Source organism: Gossypium raimondii, chromosome 8 (assembly GCF_025698545.1).
Source record: "Gossypium raimondii isolate GPD5lz chromosome 8, ASM2569854v1, whole genome shotgun sequence".
NCBI lineage: Eukaryota > Viridiplantae > Streptophyta > Magnoliopsida > Malvales > Malvaceae > Gossypium > Gossypium raimondii.
This window is the reverse complement of record NC_068572.1, coordinates 33,218,339-33,239,047: the sequence shown is the minus strand read 5'-3', so window position 1 is coordinate 33,239,047 and position 20,709 is coordinate 33,218,339. Positions and strand designations below refer to the sequence as shown.

The following is a 20,709-nucleotide window of genomic DNA, read 5'->3' as shown; positions in this document are numbered from 1 at the left end:
TGCATGTTTTTTTTTTGCTTTTTCTTCTTCTTCTTTACATTTCTCCTGAAGCTTTAGAAATTCTAAGTTCGCATCTTTAGCGAGGAGTTTCCAGTACTTAGCTGACTCCATTGTAAACATTAGATTACTGGTAATTTCTAGTAAACCCTTAGGTCATTTTTAAAGAAATTTACGTGTTTACAATAATGCATGCATAGCATTTAGAATTGTTCTTGAGGGAGGAAACCTCTTAATTCTGGGTTGCATGCTACCGATTGGGTTGCATATTGCCAATTCATGCATACATATCAAATTTAGATAGTTTTATAATTTGATAAATGTGTTTGTCTCTCTTTTATCTCAAGAAGCTAACGAAGGTCCAAGCAACAATGGTAAAGGACTTGCTGAGTAGGTTATTGTGTTAGACTTTCTGGTGAGTTCCTTCTTATTCCATGTGTTGTAAATTCTATTGTTGTATAAATTCTGCAAGGCAACTGTTCCTTCTCAGCAATGTAAATGGGTGTTAGTTTTGTGGTGTTCAACCAATATTATTAGTGTGGGTATGGTCTGTTATGTTTCGATGTGTAACACCCTCGTTACTACACAAGCTAGTACCACCAATATGTGATATGTGATATGTGGGACGTGATGATGATGAAGGGGAATATGTTTATGAAGCATTTGTTAGGATAGCTATATTGCAAACTGAACAGGTAGATCACGAGAAAACATATACGACTGAACATATATGATATGAAGAGTTAAGGGGGTGTGTACATATGATTACGATTGGGCGATATGATTCTAATTGTGAATTTTGGGTACGAGGCTGGCATAAGGATAGGTTGTGTATAAGTTATGTTTAAGTTGGTGGAGTGTAACCGCCCAGGTGTCAGGCTAATTTGGCGTATTTAGTCTATCTGTTTTCTATGAACACCATTAGACGTATTATGATTATGGTGTTTGAAACTCTCTGAAATGTTGGGTGTACTTCTGATATTAAAGCTAGTTTATTAGTAGTATCACTATATAATAGTTGAGTTTTTTTGCAGCTCACTAAGTTCATTTGAACTTATTTTGTTATCCTTTCCTTCTCAAGCATGCTGATTAAAGGACGTGATTCTATTGAAGGGACTACGCCAGAGGATTGTTGATTGTGAGCCATCTGTTTAATTCTTTATCATGCATAACCTTTGTGGGGGTGGCGTGTAGACTTGTTTTGTAACCGACTTGTATAACAAACTATCATTTTTGTCAAGATACGGTTTTATGAGAAACCTTGTAAACCTTTGATGTATGTAATTTAATATATATTGTTCTATAAGATTGTCTCATTGACATATAAGTCAGATGATTTTGAATGTCATTTTAACCGTCAATGATGCATTTGAAACTATTGTGTGGATTTAAATCATCTTACGTTTTATATAATCTATATACTTATATTTAAGGCTTCCGCCAAATGTTTTATCTAGAAATATTTTATTTGGCGTAACATTGATTTGATTGTTTTGTATTGTTATACTGAGGGTTACGTCAAGAATTTGATACTTTTTTTAAAAAATTGTTAATAAAATCATATGATTTAAGTTGTGGCACTCTCTATTCGAATTTGATGATCGGGTTGGGTAGGGAGTATCACACGGCAAGGGAGTCAAAAGAGGAAAGGAAAAAGGTAATGAGTGAAACAAAGGAAAGTAAAGTAAAGGAAAGAAGGGGGAACATGTGGAGTGGAAAATGGAGTAAGAAGGGAAAGTAGAGCAAAATATGGGAGGAAAGAATCTCCCTTGCAAGGGGAATTGGACTTGGGTCACAAGGGAAACTTAGCTTACTCTTAACCACTTGGCTAGAACTCACACTTATTCAAGAATTAATGGTAACTAAATTTAGATGGTGTATGACATAGACTTTTAACCAAGCCCTTTATAATTTAATCCAACCTAATACATATTTTCTATTTCCAAAAATAAATATTATTTATTTAATTAATTCAAATAAATTAATTTTCCAATTAAATAACTTTCTCAACCCAATTCTAGTTACGCTAAAGTCATGATAATTTTCTTGTAAAAGAATCTATGAGAAAATATATTTAATTTTCATATTCAACCAATTCTCAATGACCAATTAATTTAATTCTATTTTTGAACTTCAATTATTTAATTAAATAATAATTTGAAAGACTTAAATTAATTCTCAGGTCATTTCCATACTTAGTGAGGAACCACATTCATTTCCTAATGTAACTCATTTCTCTAACATTATCATTTTCATCCATTTTTGTTCATTCGATTCTGATTCTACATGCAATTCATTTATGGTTTTAGTGAGCTAGTGGAAGGACTGATTAGACATATGTAATTATAGATAAATTATTTATAATTAAGTTCCAACTTTTCGCCTATTAATTATAAACTAATTTAGTCATGATCATTTCACTATAATATCATGACTAAGATCTCCCTAATTAAATAATATTACAAAAGCTACTCGATCATTGCTTGTCCAATGATATTGTCATATAGTGTGACCCTCATAGGATATCATTAATCTCTTTGAGATAAATTTATTCTCCCAATATGATCCTATTTTGTCTCATGGTAACTAGTACATCTTTCTTCATGAAAATTCAATTACATTCAAATGATAATTAAGTCATTTATCACAAAGACAAACGACCCGTGGCCACATTTACTTTCCATCTATCATGCAATACCAATGAAAGGATATCATTTACCCATCTCTTGGGCAATGAATTTCACTATTGTGAATTACATTACATACTATAGAAGTCGTACACCCAACACACCAGCTTTCAGTTCCTTATCTATTTTAACTCAAGCTTTTAGTTACATCAAATTATATGAGTCGCGCATACATAGTCCATCATCTACTTAGAATTAAGGTATTTCACAATATGAATGCCACAAGTGAATAAATCCATAAAAGGATTCAGGAACTACTCTACTTGGGTTCTATCTGGTGTACTATCAGTCTAGTTAATCAAATCTATGTATCTATCTTCTAAAAGTCATCCGCTCAATGCTCAAGACAAAGCATCTCCCCAATTGGACTTGATAGACATAATATTAGTCTTGCAATCTGTTTTTTTTCGATTAGACTAAGGACATGTTTAGGTTTATCTACTAATACAAGTTGCATTTTCGTATTATAATCCAACAACGTAATACCATTTAATAGTAGTTAAACATTAAATAACTAGTGAGCCAATATTTGATTTTCTTGCAAAAACCATTGAGGACAATATAAAAAAGGGTATTAATGTAATTTATGGATCATTTTAGTAAACCAATCTGTTCAAAAAAAATATAATTGTACATAGACGAAAATACCACACGACACTAGATCCAACATCTACTAGCTAGGAGTTTTGAGAAACGCATTGAGAGCTTGAGAATGCAAAATATGACTCATCTACTTCACTAGGGCTAGTGAGAGGCTATTGGAATTGGTTCCCTAAGTGTAGTATATTCGTTTGTATACCAGTATTTTTTCGAACAAATTGGTTTAATAAAATTATTCATGAATTACATTAATACCCTTTGTATATTGTCCTCAATAGTTTTTGCACACAAAGCGAAATGGAAGAAAATATTAACTCACTGGTTATCTAATGTTTAACTAATACTAAGTAATATTACGTGGTCAGATCGTAATACAAAAAGATAACTTGTATTAGTAGATGAACCTAAACATAATCTTAGTCTAATCGAAAATGAGAAAACAAATTGAAAGGATAATATTTCGTCTATCAAGTCCAATTGGGGAGATTCGTTGTCTTGAGCATCGGAGCGGATAACTCCTAGAAGTTAGAGACATAGATGTAACTGACTAGAATGGCAGTACATCGGATAAGACTCAAGTAAAATAGATTTTGAATCCGTTTATGGATTTATTCACTTATGACATTCATAGTGTGGCATACCTTAATTCTGAGTAGATGATGGACTATGTATGCATGACTCGTATACTTTGATGCAAGTAAAAGCTTGAGTTCAAATATATAAGGAACCAAAAGCTAGTGTGTTGGGTATACGACTTTTGATGTATGTAACACCATTCACAATAGTGGAATTCAAAGCCAAATAAATGGGTAAATGATATCCTCTCATTCGCATTACATGATAGATGAAAAGTAAACGTGGTCACAGGTCGTTTGTCTTTGTGATGAATAACTTAATTACTATTCGATAGTAATTGACTTTTCATGAAGGAAGATGTAATGGTTATCATGAGATAAAATAGAATCATGCTGGGAGAGGATTTATCCCAAAGAGATTATGGATATCCTATGAGGGTAATACACTTATGACAAGGTCATTGAACGATCACTGATTGAGTAGCTTCTGTAATGGTATGTAATTAGGGAGAGTTTAGATATGATACTATAGTTGAATGACTTCATGACTAAATGAGTTTGTAATTAATACGAGAAAAGTTGGAACTTAATTATAAATCATTTGAGTCCTAATTACATATGCCCAACCGATCCCTCTGTTAGCTCGTTGAAATCATAAATGAATTGCATTTAGAATAAAATGAACAGGAATTGATAGAAATGATAAATTTAGAGAAATGAGTTACATTCGGAAATGAATGTGGTTACTCACTAAGTATGAAAATTACCTGAGAATTAATTTAATTTTTTCAAATTATTATTTAATTAAATTATTGAAGTTCGAAAATGGAATTAAATTAATTGGTCATTGGGAATTCGTTGAAAATGAAAATTAAATATATTTTCTCATAGATTCTTTTGCAATAAAGTTGTCATGACTTTAACGAAATTAAAATTGGTTTGAGAAAATTATTTAATTGGAAAACTAATTAATTTAAATTATTAAATAATATTTATTTTGAGAAATAGAAAAACATGTATTGGGTTTGATTAAATTATAAAGTGTTGGGTTAAAAGTCTTGAAAGCATGTATAATTGGACTAATACAGGAGAGGCCCAAAACCCCTCATAATGTGTATGGGGGGCGGCAACCCTAGTATAATTAACTACGATTAGCCGTCCCTCTCTCCTAGTAGAAATAGGGGACTTGTTTTTCTATCGGATAAGTATCATTTCTATTCTACTAGTTCAACCATCTCTCCCCACTTTGAGATATTATAAATTATATTTTTTAGGAATAACAATTCTACCGATTTCTATAGAGAGAAATATTTAATTTCCTCTTGAAAGTAAATTTTTTTATATTTAATTCATGATTGTTATATAAAAATTATAGCAAAAATTAAATTTCTAAATTACAAAATATAACTTGTAAAACACCATTAAATTTTATATAAAAATGTGAAGAAGTTTAATGCCACGAATACTTCTTTCTTTTCTTGCTATATACAAATTTTTGTGATGTGAATATATTAAAACTTAAAAACTTTGTAATAATATATATATATATATATATATAAGGATAAAATATATAATTTAAATATTTCATAATTTAAAATTATATTTATTAAACTATAAATTATAAATACATTAAACATATTTTATATTTTAAATTCAATACTTAATTTTCAATTGACTTTTCAACAACTTTTATATTTTAAATTCGATGATCAAACCGTAGGTTTATAAGAAAATGGTTCTAATAGGGATATAATAATTTATTAATTACCAGGTAATGCTATTTATTAATTACCACAAATAAATATAAAGCTGATCTGATCAAAGTGATAAATATTACTATAACATAAAATTCAAGCCTCTCAAATTATGGAAACGTGATCAAACCCTCTAGGCTTGAATTGTTGATCCATGATCAAAGCGAGGCAAGAGGGGCCTCACTTTTAACTTCTTCCTTGCTTGGGGCATCATTTGATTTATGCTCAGCCTCCTGTTTTGGGGTAGCCTCCACCTTATCTTCAGCATTCTTGTCGTCGGCTTTAGCGTCATCCTCCGCTGGTTTCACGCTCTTACCAGCGTCTGTTTCTGCAGAAACAGCCGTTTGAGCCTCCTTTTCCGGTTCAGAACCATCTACCGCAGGTTTCTTAATCTGACTCTCACCTCCGTTAGTGTTGCTCTGCATTTAGTTAGAGATATGGATGACAAATAGTTTATAATGAAATAACATCATACAACTTGAAGGTACTTAGTGTAATTTATGTACCTGAGCAGTGGTGTCAGAGCTTATAGGAGCGTCGGCAGGGCCGTCGAACTCCTTAGGTTTGCTCGCACAGCCTCCCATGGTAGGTTTGGAGTTTGGGGATTAAAGGGTGCGCGAGTTTCTGGAGGTCGTCGGATTGTAGTTGGTTGGGGATGCTTTTAGATGCGGAGATGGAATCGAAGGTGAGGCAAGGAAGGAACGGAAGCCAATCCATTAATATAGTAAAAGGAGCTTCGAATATTTAGGAAATATTGTAGCCCCATCTATTTTTGACATTGTCAGTTGGCGTATAGACGGTGCCGCTTACTTTTCTCGCCCGCATTTCATGCCTGAGACATCACAACTTTGTGCTCAAAATGCTATTTGATTCAACTGAAAAACCTTAGAATTTCACAAGAGCACCCGGAGGAAAGTTGTGACAATTATACACGTATGCCTCAGGAATTGAGACATTTTACATAATTAATATTCACTAAATTCTCGTATTCTCGTATATGATTTAAAACGGAATAAAATCAATAACTTTTCTATTTTAATCACTATCGCCAATGGAAAGATGATATGGCTGCTTTTAAAAATGGTATAATAACTTCAACATTTATGTATAGTGTCAATTTGATTTTGAATCTAAAAAATTTAACCCTTAATATTTATATAGCATGTCAATTTGGTCTTGAATCTAAACAAATTAACCATTAACATTTAAATATTATGTAATTTGATAACATTTCATAAAATTCACGCTTTAATCATTTAACCGCTCAAATTTTGAAAACTAATCAATTCAATTACTTGAAAAAATACACACACTAAATTCAAAGTCTAACAGTTTAAAAATAAATAAAATTTTAATTTGCTTTACAGCCAACTCAAACTAACAAAAAATGAATTGACCGTCATTGAAAGATACCTAGTTCTTTGCCATTTGAAGTACAAGGAAACAAATATATTTAAGAATTATCTAATTTAATTATAAACATAATTTTCTATAATATTTTTGCTTTGATTTCTAATTTACACATTTTATATTGAATGATATTTTCATGTAAAAATAAGACAAAATTTGATAATTGCAAGCAATGAGGGTTAAATTTAAAAGGACTAAATTAGTATAATGAGTAAACATTGATTACTAAATTTATTATTATATTAAATTTAAAACTGTCGCATTAAATGGTTGATAAAAGATTTTGAATGGTTAAAAATATATGTATGAATGATTACCAAGACAAGGGATTAGACAACGTTCCTAGATCTTGCATGTGAAGCTTTGCACTTGAAACCGTTATAGTAACATTAGGAAAAACAAAAATAAGAGAATGCAAAAAATAAAGAAAAAAAGAAGTTTTACTTTATTTAGGGTATAGGTAGAGTGTAGGATGAAGTTTTTTCACTTGGGCAACACAGGTGTTCCGTTCCTGAAAACTTTTTAACCTTTAGTTGGATTCTTGAGACAATCAAAGATAACTATATCCGTCCTACATAACATGGCAATTCTAAACACTTGGCAAATGAATGAGCATCCTTTCATCAAATTCTAAAAATTCCCTTAAATCCTTGCCTTCCTTTTGGTAATTTTCAGAACCTTTTAACTACTACCAAAGATGTGCCCGTACAAGAACCCCAGAAACAAAATCTGGTTTTCAGGCAATGGGAATTTGGGTAAAATCACTTCTATTCTTTCTTCTTGGAGCTCTGAAGTGAAAATCCTACTTCACCAACATGATTTGTGTCCCTTGCTTCCACAGCTCTGGGGTTAGGGATTTCGCCTTCAGTCTCTCCAGGAGGAGCATGCTTTGTGCTTCTGGATAGCTCAAGAGAATTGTTTACATGAGAATCACCAGTTGAAGAATTGCTCACCAGGCTTTTGTACATGGTGAGAGCTTGGGCAATCATATTGGCAGGGTTTGCAGCTGAACTAGGAAGTAACATTGTTGTACCCTAACAAATGAACAAAAAGGCCAAGTTCAAGCAGGATGATAGAATGAACAAACTTTGACAACATTACCACTTGCAATAACTAGTCTGAGATCTCCCTTTTACCTCCTTGGCAATATTGCTGAAGGCTTGAATGTACTGCTCTGCAATCCTCAAACTTGCAGCCTGTGAGAGAGACCATAATGTTGAGTCCCATTTTTACTTAGGGTGGGAATGAAAGGGTACCTCTCATCCACAAATAACTTCAGCATCATTCTCCCCAAGTGCATACAGGGAATACATTGAATATCTCCTAAGATCTAGCTATCGTAGTACAAACAATTGAACCAAACTGGAAATGACAAAGTAAGAATAGGCAACATCGCTTTGTTTAGGTTAAATTCTGCTATTAGTCCCTATACTTTGCAAAAGTTGTGGATTTAATCCCTATACTGTTCGAATTGGCAAATTATAGTTCCTGTACTTTTCAAATTTTGAAGTTTTAGTTTTGGCCTAAACAGTAGCAGTTAAGTTCATCTTAGTTCAATTCAATTACGAGTCCTCTACTATCCATACGGTGGTAATTTAGTCCATATCCTCCAATTGGATCATACTAAGCCCCCATAGTTTTCGAATTTTTAAATTACAATCTTGATGCAAATGACAGTCATTAATGTATTCATTGGAATTTTAGTGAGTAATGTGAAAATAACAAACTGACATGGCATTACACATGATAATATGTTAGGCGCATCAGATTCTGGAAATAGCACAACTTAATTTAATGAATTTAATAGTTATTGTTTGGTGAGGATTGAAATTTTCAAATTTGAAAAATGCAAGGACTAATAGTGACCAAATTACAGTATAAGAATTAAATCCACAACTTTCGTAAAATACAGGGACTAATAACAGAATTTAACCCTTTTTGGCATTGATAAGTATCCCGATGGGGTCAATATGTCTACAAACTTCTATATCATGGAAATTCATCATACCATAGAAGTAGTAAGGTAAATCTTGTTAAATTCCTCCTCTAATAGTTTGAGGTTAGGTAGCATAAATGGGTATAAATTTAGCACTTATTAAGTAGACATCCAATGACAAGATGGAAACTCACCTCCACTCCCCCATTTTCCTTCAATGACTGCGACACCAAGGCAATTCCTTTAGCAGTAGCTTGTGCTCTAGCAAGGATTGCTTCTGCCTCACCTGATAAATGAGTTTGTCAAGAAGGAAATTTTGAAGACATCAAGGGAAGATGCAACAAAGCCAGTAAACAGGAGTGCAGGAACAATAACAAACTCAGATGGTTGCCCAATCAGTTTGGGTTGTCCATGAGGAGAAATCATGATAATTCAAATACATAAATAATCAAAATTCATCACCCACATCCACTAATATTACAATCCATGAAAAGCCCCATAAATTTTTTACTTAATGATGTTTACAGGCTGATGATCACTAACCCTGTGCTCGGTTAACCTGATCCATTCTTGCAGCTTCAGATGCTAAGATCACAGCACTTTTCCTACCATCAGCAATATTTATATTCGACTGTCGTTCTCCTGTTAGAATTAACATACATGCATAAATCATACTGTCTAAGTACTATTAAATAAGATGGTATTGTGCCAGTAGGCAATAGACACTACCTTAGCTTAAAAAGGAAAAGAAATATTACCTTCAGATTCAAGAACTTGAGCTCTCTTTTTACGCTCTGCTTCTGCTTGCATCTCCATAGCTGCCCTTACTCCACGGGGTGGAGAGATATCCCCTGCGATGACAAAGAAGCGAATTATATACAAAGGATGTATTGGTAACAAAAAGAATACCAAAATCCGAACATTGCTAAACCATACTCACTTATCTCATAACGGAGACATTGCAGGCCCCAGTCTTTTGCGGCCACATTGATGGCCTCCTGTAACACTCATATAATTTCAAAAGAATCATCTTTTTTACCTTAAGAGGGGTAGAAAAGTGCATGGCGCATTTGAGATTTTTATGATGCAATATTAGTACAAGAATAATATTGGCTCTTTCAAACTTTTTTGGGCACCACCAGAATCACTTGTTAGCTGAAAATTATTAGATAATTAATAAACTAGCTAAAAGAAATACAACACATCAAGATTACACTAGTCAATAACAGGCACAACAAGCTTTGACACAGAGGTTAATCATATAAACTCATTGACCTTAACCCATTGTTTGGGGCCATCAGAGGAATAGTATATACATATATCACAAAAAGAGTAAACATCACTCGGATTTCCAAATAAAAGCAAACAATTGGAAAATAGACTAGTTATTCACAATGCCTACTTCCACACTGTTGCACAAAATCAGTCATATTTAAATACGCCATAAACTCAAATTTTTGAATGATGGGTTTATTCATGTGATGAGAAAAAAATACATACGGGAGAATCAAACAAAGAAAACGAACCACAATCTTTTCGTTGAGAGTGTCCCTCTCTTCGAAGGTCTTGTCGAGAGTAATTTTACCAAGCTCGCTACGCATGGTAGTTTGAGCAAGCTGAATGACAGCATAGATTGGGTTCTCCACGCCATAGGAGGCAAGTTTGGGGTCCACAATCTGCAAGGTTCCAAAACAAGTTTTAGAGCAAAGATTTCAAAATTGAGCAAATGGGAAAAGAAGAGACTGAAGTGAAAGACCTTGACATAAAGAACGCCATCGATGAGAATGCTGACATTGTCTTTGGTAATAGCGGATTGGTCCGGGATAGGAATGGCTTCTTCCTTGAGGGAGTGAACATAGGCAATTCGATCCACCAATGGGATTAGGAAATGTATCCCAGACGGCAGCGTTTTCAAGTATTTTCCGAATCTTTCTATCACGTAGGCTTTCTTCTCCGGTACGATGCGGATGCCCCAGTTTACAGGAGGAGAAGTCTCGTACCTGCAAAATTGAACCCCCCAAAAAAAGGTTAGAAATGAGATTTGAAATCATTTCTTGGGGTTGTAGAATAAAGTAAAAAATAAATGTACAAATATCAAACTACCTGAAGCTAGGGTCGCGGCCGGTACGAAGATGGCGAACGGTGGTGGCGAAAGGCGGAGCTGAAGAAGAATGCTGGCGGATAACGGCAGTTGAGAAGGAGGATTCCTGGAGATATCTAAGAGTTGTTACGGCGTTTTTCAGGGAACCCACTCTCAACATCTTACTCATTTCGGTTTTTCAAGGACTGATTGATTTTCCGTTTTCCCGTTCAAGAGAGAGAGTGGTAAAACCCTAGTAAAACCTTGGTTTGAATTGGAAAATCATAATCTTTTTCTTTTTCCTCTGCAACTCTGAGAGTCTTCGTCCATTCTCCGACAAACATTCAATGGGTCGGGCTTTGCCCATTTTTCTTTAAGCCCAAACTACAACGCAGCTTTCCTTTCCCCTTTTTCTTTACTAGTTTTATTATATTTTGTTGAGATAAGAATGGTTGTTCTGTTGTTTTCTTCTTACTAATTTCCTGTAAGAAACATCCATGTTCACTAATAGACATCCTAACGTAATTTCCCCCATATTTTGCAAACTTCAAATTTACTAAAATGAAAAACAAATAATTAAATAAAATTGAACCCTTAAATTCAGTTGCTATGATGCTTTTATACATCTCCTTAATCATTTTGTACTTTTATAATTTATTCAGGATAAATGCAAGATTGATGGATTCGGATGGATAGATCAAACCGGACTAATCAATAGAATAGAAATTAGTGATCTGACCGGTTCGACCACCGATCTGTTTATAAAGATATTGAATAAATATTAAATATATATATATATATATAAACTTTGGTTTAATGTACAAATTTATACATAAAATTTATTTTATCCAATTTTATACATGAAACATTAATAGCGGTGGTTAAAGCCCTTTATTGACACCCACAGTCAGGATTCAAATTCTATTGATGTAATTTCCCTTCTCCGAATTTTTAACTTGACTTTGTACCCAAAAAAAACATAATTATCAATATAGTATTATTTTAAAATTATATCTTGCATAAACAAATAATTATATCTATCTAATATAAAAATAACTTGATATATTATTTCTTTAAATGTGTATAATTGAATCAAAATAAAAAAAATTTATGAATACATTTAAACCACAATCAAAGTTTCAAGTAATATTTTAGATTGGATTGGGATAAATTTAAGAAACTATGAATGCCTGCCATGGGCTAAGGTTCTTGGGCTACCCTTTTTGGTTTGATAGAAGGGCTTATGGGAAAATAGGAACTTATTTATCTTTCAAGGTTTATCATGGAGTCTAATGGAGACCATTAAGGTATCAATATGTTGGGTAAGACAGTACAATGCCATCTATTCGTGGGATTCGTCTAAAGATTCATATGTAGAGTTTGAGCAATTCTTAGGAGTAGTATTAGTATGTTTATTTATTATAGCTAGGTGTTTTTTCACCAAAAAAAAAGTTTCATGTGTATAATTGCATCAAACAAAGTTCATGTATAATTGCATATTGAATCAAAGTTTATGTGTAATTTCGATATTTATCCCTTTTAATATTATTAGATTTACATTATAGGTGATATTAAAAGCATGTTTGGGTGAAAGTTTTGGAGGAAGACTTTCACAAGATTTTTAAAATTCTAAAATAACTTGTTTGGGTAAACACAATAAAGAAATTTAAACTTTTAAGAAATTTCAAAAATGTTTTGAGCAACTTAAATTCTCTATTTAAATTCTACCTAAAGAGCGATTTTTCAAAATCCTTTCAGTCCCACAATAAAATAAAATCAATATTTTTAATTTTTAATTTTATTTAATTTCAATATATAATTTATAAATGGTTTTCATAAGTATAGGTCTACCAATAAGTTATAAACATTTAATAAATGATTTTGCCAAACCATTTTGAGTATGATTATATGAAATGGGATGTTCAACATAGATTTCAGCTAACAAGCAATAATCTTAAAAAGCTTTAGAAGTAAACTCCCCCTGTATTCTTTAAATGTACTGACTTGATAGGATCGTAAAAAAAACTTGACCTTAGTTTTATAATTTGAACAAAAAATTTAGCAAAAATAATATTACGAGATGAAAGTAAACAAACATGTGACCATTGTGGAGAAGCATCAATTAAAACCATAAAATATCGAAATAGTCCACATGGTGGATGAATAGGGCCACAAATATCTCATTGTATTCTTCATAGAAAAGTGAGAGATTCTAAAGATAACTTAGAAGGCTTAACAATCAATTTACCTTAAGCACAAGAAGTACAAAAGCAATCATTATGCAAAAGAATTTTCTTATCTTTTAATAGGTGTCCACGTGTATTTTCAATAATACATCGCATCGTGGTTAAACCTGGATGATCAAGTCAATCATGCCAAATCATAAAATTTTTAGGATCTGAGTACTTTCACTACATAAAATTTGATTCAACCATTCTTATCTTTGTGAAAAATATAACCCAGATGAGAAATTTGAAAGTTTCTCTAATACGAACTTCTAGTGTGAAACTGTAAAGATAATATAAAGATATTCTGCATCTTCCTCATTTTTTGTTTTAACGTGACACCCATTTTGACATATATCTTTGAAACTTACTCGAGCTCACACCTAAACTCAAGCAAGGAATGATACATTTACAAATCAATCTCTTCACTTTAGTTCTAAATTGTACATTAAAGTTCTATTCATCTTTTAGGTTTTTAAACGGTTATTTAAGGCTTATCAGACCATTTTTAAGATTTCTCTAAAATTTGGTTCCAATCGGAGGTTGTTTAGGGTTTGTTCAGGCCAAATTGAGCAAAATCAGGGTAAACCTATAACAACCCGAATTTCATTGGTACCAAAAAATGCAGTTTTGAAATCTTATTTTTGTAAATCAAGTCCATAAATATTAAATAATAATATTTATGAATTTAATATGAAAATATATTAAATATTTTAATAGTTAATCAAGTCTTAGGGACTAAATTGTAAAGTTTAATTGTTATAGAGTTGTAATTTCCCAAAGGTTTGTGGACCTAAATAATAATTAGCCAAGGTCCAAAATGGTTATTAAACCATTTATAATTGAATCTTAGTGGATGATGATGTGAGAAACCATTAGTATTAATTAACATTAGGATTAGTGGAATTAAACTTGATTAAGTTTAATTAAACCAAATTAATTAAATTTTAATCAAGTATATAAGATAAGTAAGTGGAGAGTTCTCCATTTCATGTGTGTGTCATCCAAAATAAAAGAAAAACAAAAGAGAAAAGCTTCCATACCTTTTAAACATTTGTCCAATAATTGGAAGGTAAATTCAAGTCACTTTCTTGTAATTTTATAGATTTGAGGTCATGTGAGCTTTATTTAGCTAGCACATGCATCAATTTGTAAAATTGTCAAAGTATTAGAAAATTGTTATTGTTGATTTCTTGAAGAATTAGGCTTGTAATTGATAGATTTTAAGCTTAGAATATGAAAGGACTAGATTGTAAAACTAATTTAACTTATTGTTAACTTTGTTATATTAAGGACCAAATTGAATAAATGTAAAAATTTTCTTGAAATTACGTTAGAATAGAAAATATAAGGTCCCTAATGAGAATATATGAATCAAATTTTAATGAGAATATATGAATCAAAAGTAATGCTTATCTCAAGTTCATAGACTAAATTGAATAAAATATAAAATATAAGGGAATCGAAAAATAGAATTATATGAAATCATATAAAATAATTGTATAGATCAATAATTAGATCAAGTAAAGTTAATCGAGGAAAAGTTAAAATTGCATATTAGTCCGTAAAGTATCCTCTTTTCACATTTTGAATAGCTAAGTTCATATGGAACTTACTAGCTTATTTTATGTTGTGTTTGATTTTGTGTTTGATTTCATATATATATGTCCAGATATAATTAAAATTCTAGTGAATTTGGCATGTATGGCTAATTATGAATTGACTTGAAATGACATGTGATTATTGGTTAATATGTAATAGTACAGGTATAAATGTGAAAGTTGATTGATTACAGGACATGTAAATGAACTATGTGATCATCTACAGGGATTAATAATGACATATATATATATATATATATATGGAAATTATGCTTGTGTGAACTTAGTAAAATGTTAAGATATGTTTGGCATGCCAATAGGGTTATACGCGTGCTTGATCAGGGATTTTACAGGTTATAACAAGGTCTAGCATTTGTTGTAGATTCTCGACATTTGTGTGAGCAACCTTGATATAATGTCAGCTTGCGTGAGCAACTTAGTCACCCGTGAATCTGAGCCCGTTTTACTATAGTTCCATCGAGCGGTATTCAATTTAATTGAAATGGAAAACTTGATAGTGAATTGGAAATAAATGATATATGCTTATAACTCGATATGTGACATGTGATTTCCTTAATGTTAGTGATATTACTCATGATATATAAGTATGGCTAACCTATTTAGTTGTTAATGTTGATATGTATCTAGTTGTGCCAATATGTGTCAATGATAGACATTTTGAATGCCAAAATGATTGGTAGTTATTATTGGAAACATGAAAATATACACGCTTTTTCATGCCCTTTTTAACTCAAATTCATGCAGTTTCGATAAAATTCTTGTCAAAAATATATAATAATCATAAAATAATTAAATTGCACTCAAATTATGAACATGTTGAATTTTAATTAATTTTATATCAAATTTTGATTATTTTTTATTATTTTCGACAGATTTGCACAAAGGGCGAAAAAAGGCTCGGCAAACACTGCTAGAAGCGCAAAACCGAGAAACAATTTTGAAGCATCAAGGAAAATTAATTTTTTAGCCTAAGATGGTCCAAATAATGTGTATTAATTCATAATATAATTAATTTTAATTTTAATCCAATTTAATTTGGGTTAAATAAATTATTATTAATTAATTATGAAAAGTGGCCCAGTTGAGTTGAATCGAGAAAACCGATCCAACCGAGCACTGGGCAGCCCAAAACCGTCCCACATGCGGACCCAATCAGCTTGTTTGGCTGATTATTTGGCTTGCAAAATATCCATTGAAGACTCCTTCAAATTGCATTCAAACCCCTCCGCTATTTATGCCTTTCTAGATTTTCCCTTACCTTAAAATAGCAAGTTTGAAACCTTCAAACTTGCCACATATGTGGCCGGCTGATTTTTGCTAATTTTAGCAGCCTTATCAACCTATAAATACCCCCCTTGGCTGCTCACTTCAAACACATCTCAAACTCATTCGTTTATTCACTTTTCTCTCTTCATTCCTTTCTATTGTTCTTCATTTCCTTCCTAATTCCTTTGTTGATTTCACCTATCGAAAAAGAGTAATTCAACCACCATTTGGAGTAGCATTCAAGTGTTCGTAGAAGCCTCGGTTCAACAAGAACAAGCGAAGAAGGAGGAGCGGAGCAAACTAGTCAAGCCTCGGAGAAACACCAGATTTAATTCTTGTTCCCTATCCTTTTAATTTTGTTGTTGTTATGATGAACATGTCTATGAATAATTGTGATGTTGATATGTTTAATTTAATTAATATAGCTTAAATTTAATTCGTGCTAGGTTAATTTCATTTCATCTGCTTGAGTTATTAAAATTGTGTTTGTGTTGTTATAGATCTCAGTAAGATGTTTGATTAAGTAAAACCTTGACTAAGTTATTCTTGCATTACAATTGTAAGGTAACTAATGAATACATTATTTAAACGGACTGAAATTGTAATTATTTGACACGATACTTAATTAGTGCATGTTTAATCATCTAAGGTAGCTGAGAGTTAAATTAGCAACGGTATCTAACGATACATTAGTCTTGCATAACTTGCAAGATTATTGTGATTAAATTGTTTCAAGGTAGAAATACATTGTTACTTCACGTAATCTTTTATGTGCTTATGAGATTGAATTAATTGTTTGAATTGGCATAGTGATATGTACAAGAGATTATTTTAATTTCATAAGTATGTATGTGCATTAACACATTTGCTTATTAAAATTTGTTTAATCGGTTGAATTGACATAGAGATATAGTCAAGAGATAAATGGATTTTGGTAGGTAAATATGTTCATAAGTTATCAAATTACCGAGTTGCCGTGAATTTTTTTTGTAACAACATGAGCATGAGTTTAATAATTCTATGTTAAGAAATGTAACTAATCTAACACAATGATGTCATCTTGATTAAAATCATCTTTTGAAATCCTTCATTAGAACTTTTATTTTATTTTTATTTATTCTACTTCGTTAAAATCCTAGTTTTTAATCACCTCTTCAAATCAAAATATTTTGCTTCACCAAAGTGTTTTTAAAATTGCATTCATAAATAATTCTTTTCCCGGTCCCTGTGGGTACGATAACTTGACATTTACTTGTCACTTTATTACTTGTTGCGATTGTGTACACTTGCACATTTCTATCGTTCCAATTATACTTTAATTGATCAAGGTAAGTATAGTAATTCCATTTGAGCTTACTAAGCATTTTCAATTCTTACTCTAGTTGCTTCATTTCCTCATAGATTGTCACCTTGCGAAAATTGCTGAGCCAAATCATGCAAAGAACACACTATCAATGAGACAGTAAATATAAGTTCAATTTGGATCTAGACATTGTGGCATGTATATAAGGGCTCTTCAGTGTGCAATTTTTCATTCTGGAGTTGATAGTTAAATGGTAAATGTGGTGATGATTGATTTTGAATGCTTAGCATGGTATATAACTTAATGATGCATATTTTGGTCATGTTGATACTATGAGAATGATAATCTTGCTTTTGAATGGTTTGTCATGTTAAGGTTTGCAATTGGACTAATTGAAATAATTAGATTGGTTAATGAATTAGAAAGAAAAGTTGAATGTTAAACTTGATACCTAGCTTAGTGTATGTATGAATAGTTTAAGCCAAGTTCATTGGGTTGCTTTGCTCCTAAATTTGCAAAATGAAACATGTTTGAATTGGTAAATGATGTGTTTTGGAAATGGATAGTTGATATGGGATTGCATATGGCAAATGTTGGATGGTTGAAGTTTACAGTGTTGAATGGTTGAATTGGATGATTTCCTGCTTGAATTGGTTTAAATTGGCATGGGTTAATAGCATTATACTTGTGAAGGGTTGAATGAAACCATTTTTATGTTGGTGTGAACCAAACGAATAGATATTAAAGTGTTAAGTTGCCAAAATAGGGGCAATGTTGCAACCTCTAGACTCCGATGTCGCAACATGGGTCGGCAGTAAGTGACATTCGGACGTCGAGATGTCTAAATTAGTGACGTGACTCTTTGTTTAACAGTGTCACGACATGGAGGTCATGATGTCGTGACGTTGATCCAAAATTTTGAAAACTTCACAGTTTGGTCCTCATTCATGCTCGGGTTAGCAAAAGAGCTTTCGTAAGCTCATATGGGGCCCTGTGTAACACCCCTAACCCGTCTCCGTCGCTGGATTAAGGTTACGAAGCATTAACATACAATCGGAACATTTAAACATCATAACATTCAATAACCTAAATATATTATAAATCATTCATTCTCTTACATTTTGTCCCTAAATCGAGCCTTCGAGGATGTAACACCCCTAACCCGTAGCCAAAATAGGGTTACGGAGTATTACCATACAAACGGAACATTAAAACATTCATTTCATACATCATTTCAAACATATTATAACTACATTCAATCACATACATAACATCCCTTAATCGAGCCCTCGAGGTCCTAAAAATACATTAGAATCAATTTGGGACCAAATTGGAAGCAATTGGAAATTTCAGGAAAAAGTTAGAAAAATATAGTCTAGACCTGTTCATGGGTCGGGCCACCCGGCCCAGACCGAAGGCCCACCTGAAATGTGGGAGGGTTTGGGCAAAAATATAGTCTTGAAAAATAGGCTTGGACAAAAAAATGAGGCCTGCTTAAAACGGTTTAGGCCTCGGGTAAGGCATTTTTGGCCCGGCCCGGCCCGAATTCACTAAAGGACAAAAAAATCTATTTTTTTGTTTTTTAATATTATTTTCTTATTGTTTTCTCCCTATTTTGCCACCATTTTACTATTATGTTGCTATTGTTTTGTTGTTATTGTTTGGATATTGTATAAAACTTATTTTATTTTTAATTTTGTTATTTTTTAAAGATATTTGTTAATTTTGTTATTATTTTAGAGGCATTTGCTTGTTAAGTTGCATCTATCTTAGTGTTATTTAAGTATACATATTTTTAAAATTTATTTTCAATTTTTGGGAAATATTTATTTTGATGTTTTAGTGTTTTGATGTAATATACATTTTAAAATTATATAAAAAATAATATAAAAATTAATATGGTCTGGTCGGGTCGGGCTCGGGTTTTAACATTTTTATTCGGTTCGGGCTTGGGCAAAATTTTAGGCCTATTTTTTGGGTCGGGCTGGGGTTGGGCCTAGCAAATGAGAATAAATTTTTAGTTGAGCCCGGCCCGACCCATGCACACCTCTACCCGTGTCTCAAGCCGTGTAACAATCGAAATAGGGACACATGGCCATGTCCCCGTCTGTGACCTTACTTGTGTAACTTTTTGAGTTGGGTTACATGGCCAAGCCAGATGTTTGTGTGCTAGGTTGTGTAACTCTCAAAACAGCCACACAAGCCCGTGTGCCAAGCTGTGTGCTAGACCGTGTAACAGCCTGACTTGCATGCCTTAAAACCTACAAGGAACACATGGCCATATTGTCTGGCTGTGTGTCACACACGACTGAGTCACACGCTTGTGTCTCAAGCCGCATGAACATGAATTTGCCAAAAAACAAGCCATTTCCAACACCAAACCATGCAACTACCTAAAGGTTTTTAGTACACCATACTAAGGCATTAAAACATGACCCAAAACCTATACAAAATGACCAAATCAATAGTCCAAGATCATTCCACCAATATGCCATACAAGGCACCTCAATATCAACAACCAAAACCTACCAAATCATGCAAACTTTACCAAATACATTCATCAACTACAAATTCCAAAAACATACTAAACATATAACCTAAAGTAGCTCCATGAATCAAACCATCAATTGATACCAATAAACCATTCTCATTCATTATCAAAAGTGACCAAAAGTACCTTCTAAGGTAAGCATCATAGCCTATTATGCATATATGGAATCAAAACACAAACAAATTTAGTGATTATTTACTCATTAATCAAATACCATTTTATAATATCCTAAATATGTTTCAACCTAAATTTAACTATTTAAGTTTATACATGCCACTACCCTAGGAGATACAAAAACTACCAAAGTTGGTGGATAGTATAAGCTGAAGATTTGATCCGTCCAACGTGTCAGCAACAATGATCTACAAAACCATCCACAAAAATTAATAAGCTTATAGAGATTAGTAAGAACGTAGCATATCATTTAATCTGTCAATAAATTGATTACAGTTCATATGTTATTCAATTCAGAATTACCCAAGTCTAAACAGAGTACAAAAGCACATCCAGGGGTACCAAAGTACAAACAGGGGCACGTTTGTGCAATTCAAGGGTACCGAAGTAAAAACAGGGGACGCATGTGCAATTTAGGGGTACCGAAGTACAAACAGGGGCACGCATGTGTAATTTAGGGGTATCGAAGTACAAATAAGGGCACATATGTGCAATTTAGGGGTACCGAAGTACAAATAGGGGCACGTAT

At 32.5% G+C, this 20,709-nt stretch overlaps 2 protein-coding genes across 2 annotated transcripts; both read right to left on the bottom strand.

The window, feature by feature from the left end:
- Positions 1 to 5,580: 5,580 nt before the first annotated feature.
- On the bottom strand, positions 5,581 to 6,609 carry LOC105791256 (hypothetical protein). The gene is made up of 2 exons (XM_012619248.2): positions 6,120 to 6,609; positions 5,581 to 6,032 (listed from the first exon to the last, which is right to left on the bottom strand). The coding sequence occupies exons 1-2, from the start codon at positions 6,195 to 6,197 to the stop codon at positions 5,772 to 5,774; spliced, it is 339 nt and encodes a 112-aa protein (XP_012474702.1). The 5' UTR covers positions 6,198 to 6,609; the 3' UTR covers positions 5,581 to 5,771.
- An 836-nt stretch (positions 6,610 to 7,445) lies between these two features.
- LOC105791254 (uncharacterized) lies at positions 7,446 to 11,415 on the bottom strand. Its single transcript, XM_012619246.2, has 9 exons — positions 11,063 to 11,415; positions 10,716 to 10,959; positions 10,486 to 10,635; positions 9,900 to 9,957; positions 9,718 to 9,810; positions 9,503 to 9,601; positions 9,154 to 9,245; positions 8,160 to 8,219; positions 7,446 to 8,057 (listed from the first exon to the last, which is right to left on the bottom strand). Exons 1-9 carry the CDS (start codon positions 11,227 to 11,229, stop codon positions 7,791 to 7,793), a joined length of 1,230 nt encoding a protein of 409 aa, XP_012474700.1. The 5' UTR covers positions 11,230 to 11,415; the 3' UTR covers positions 7,446 to 7,790.
- Between the last annotated feature and the right edge of the window lie 9,294 nt (positions 11,416 to 20,709).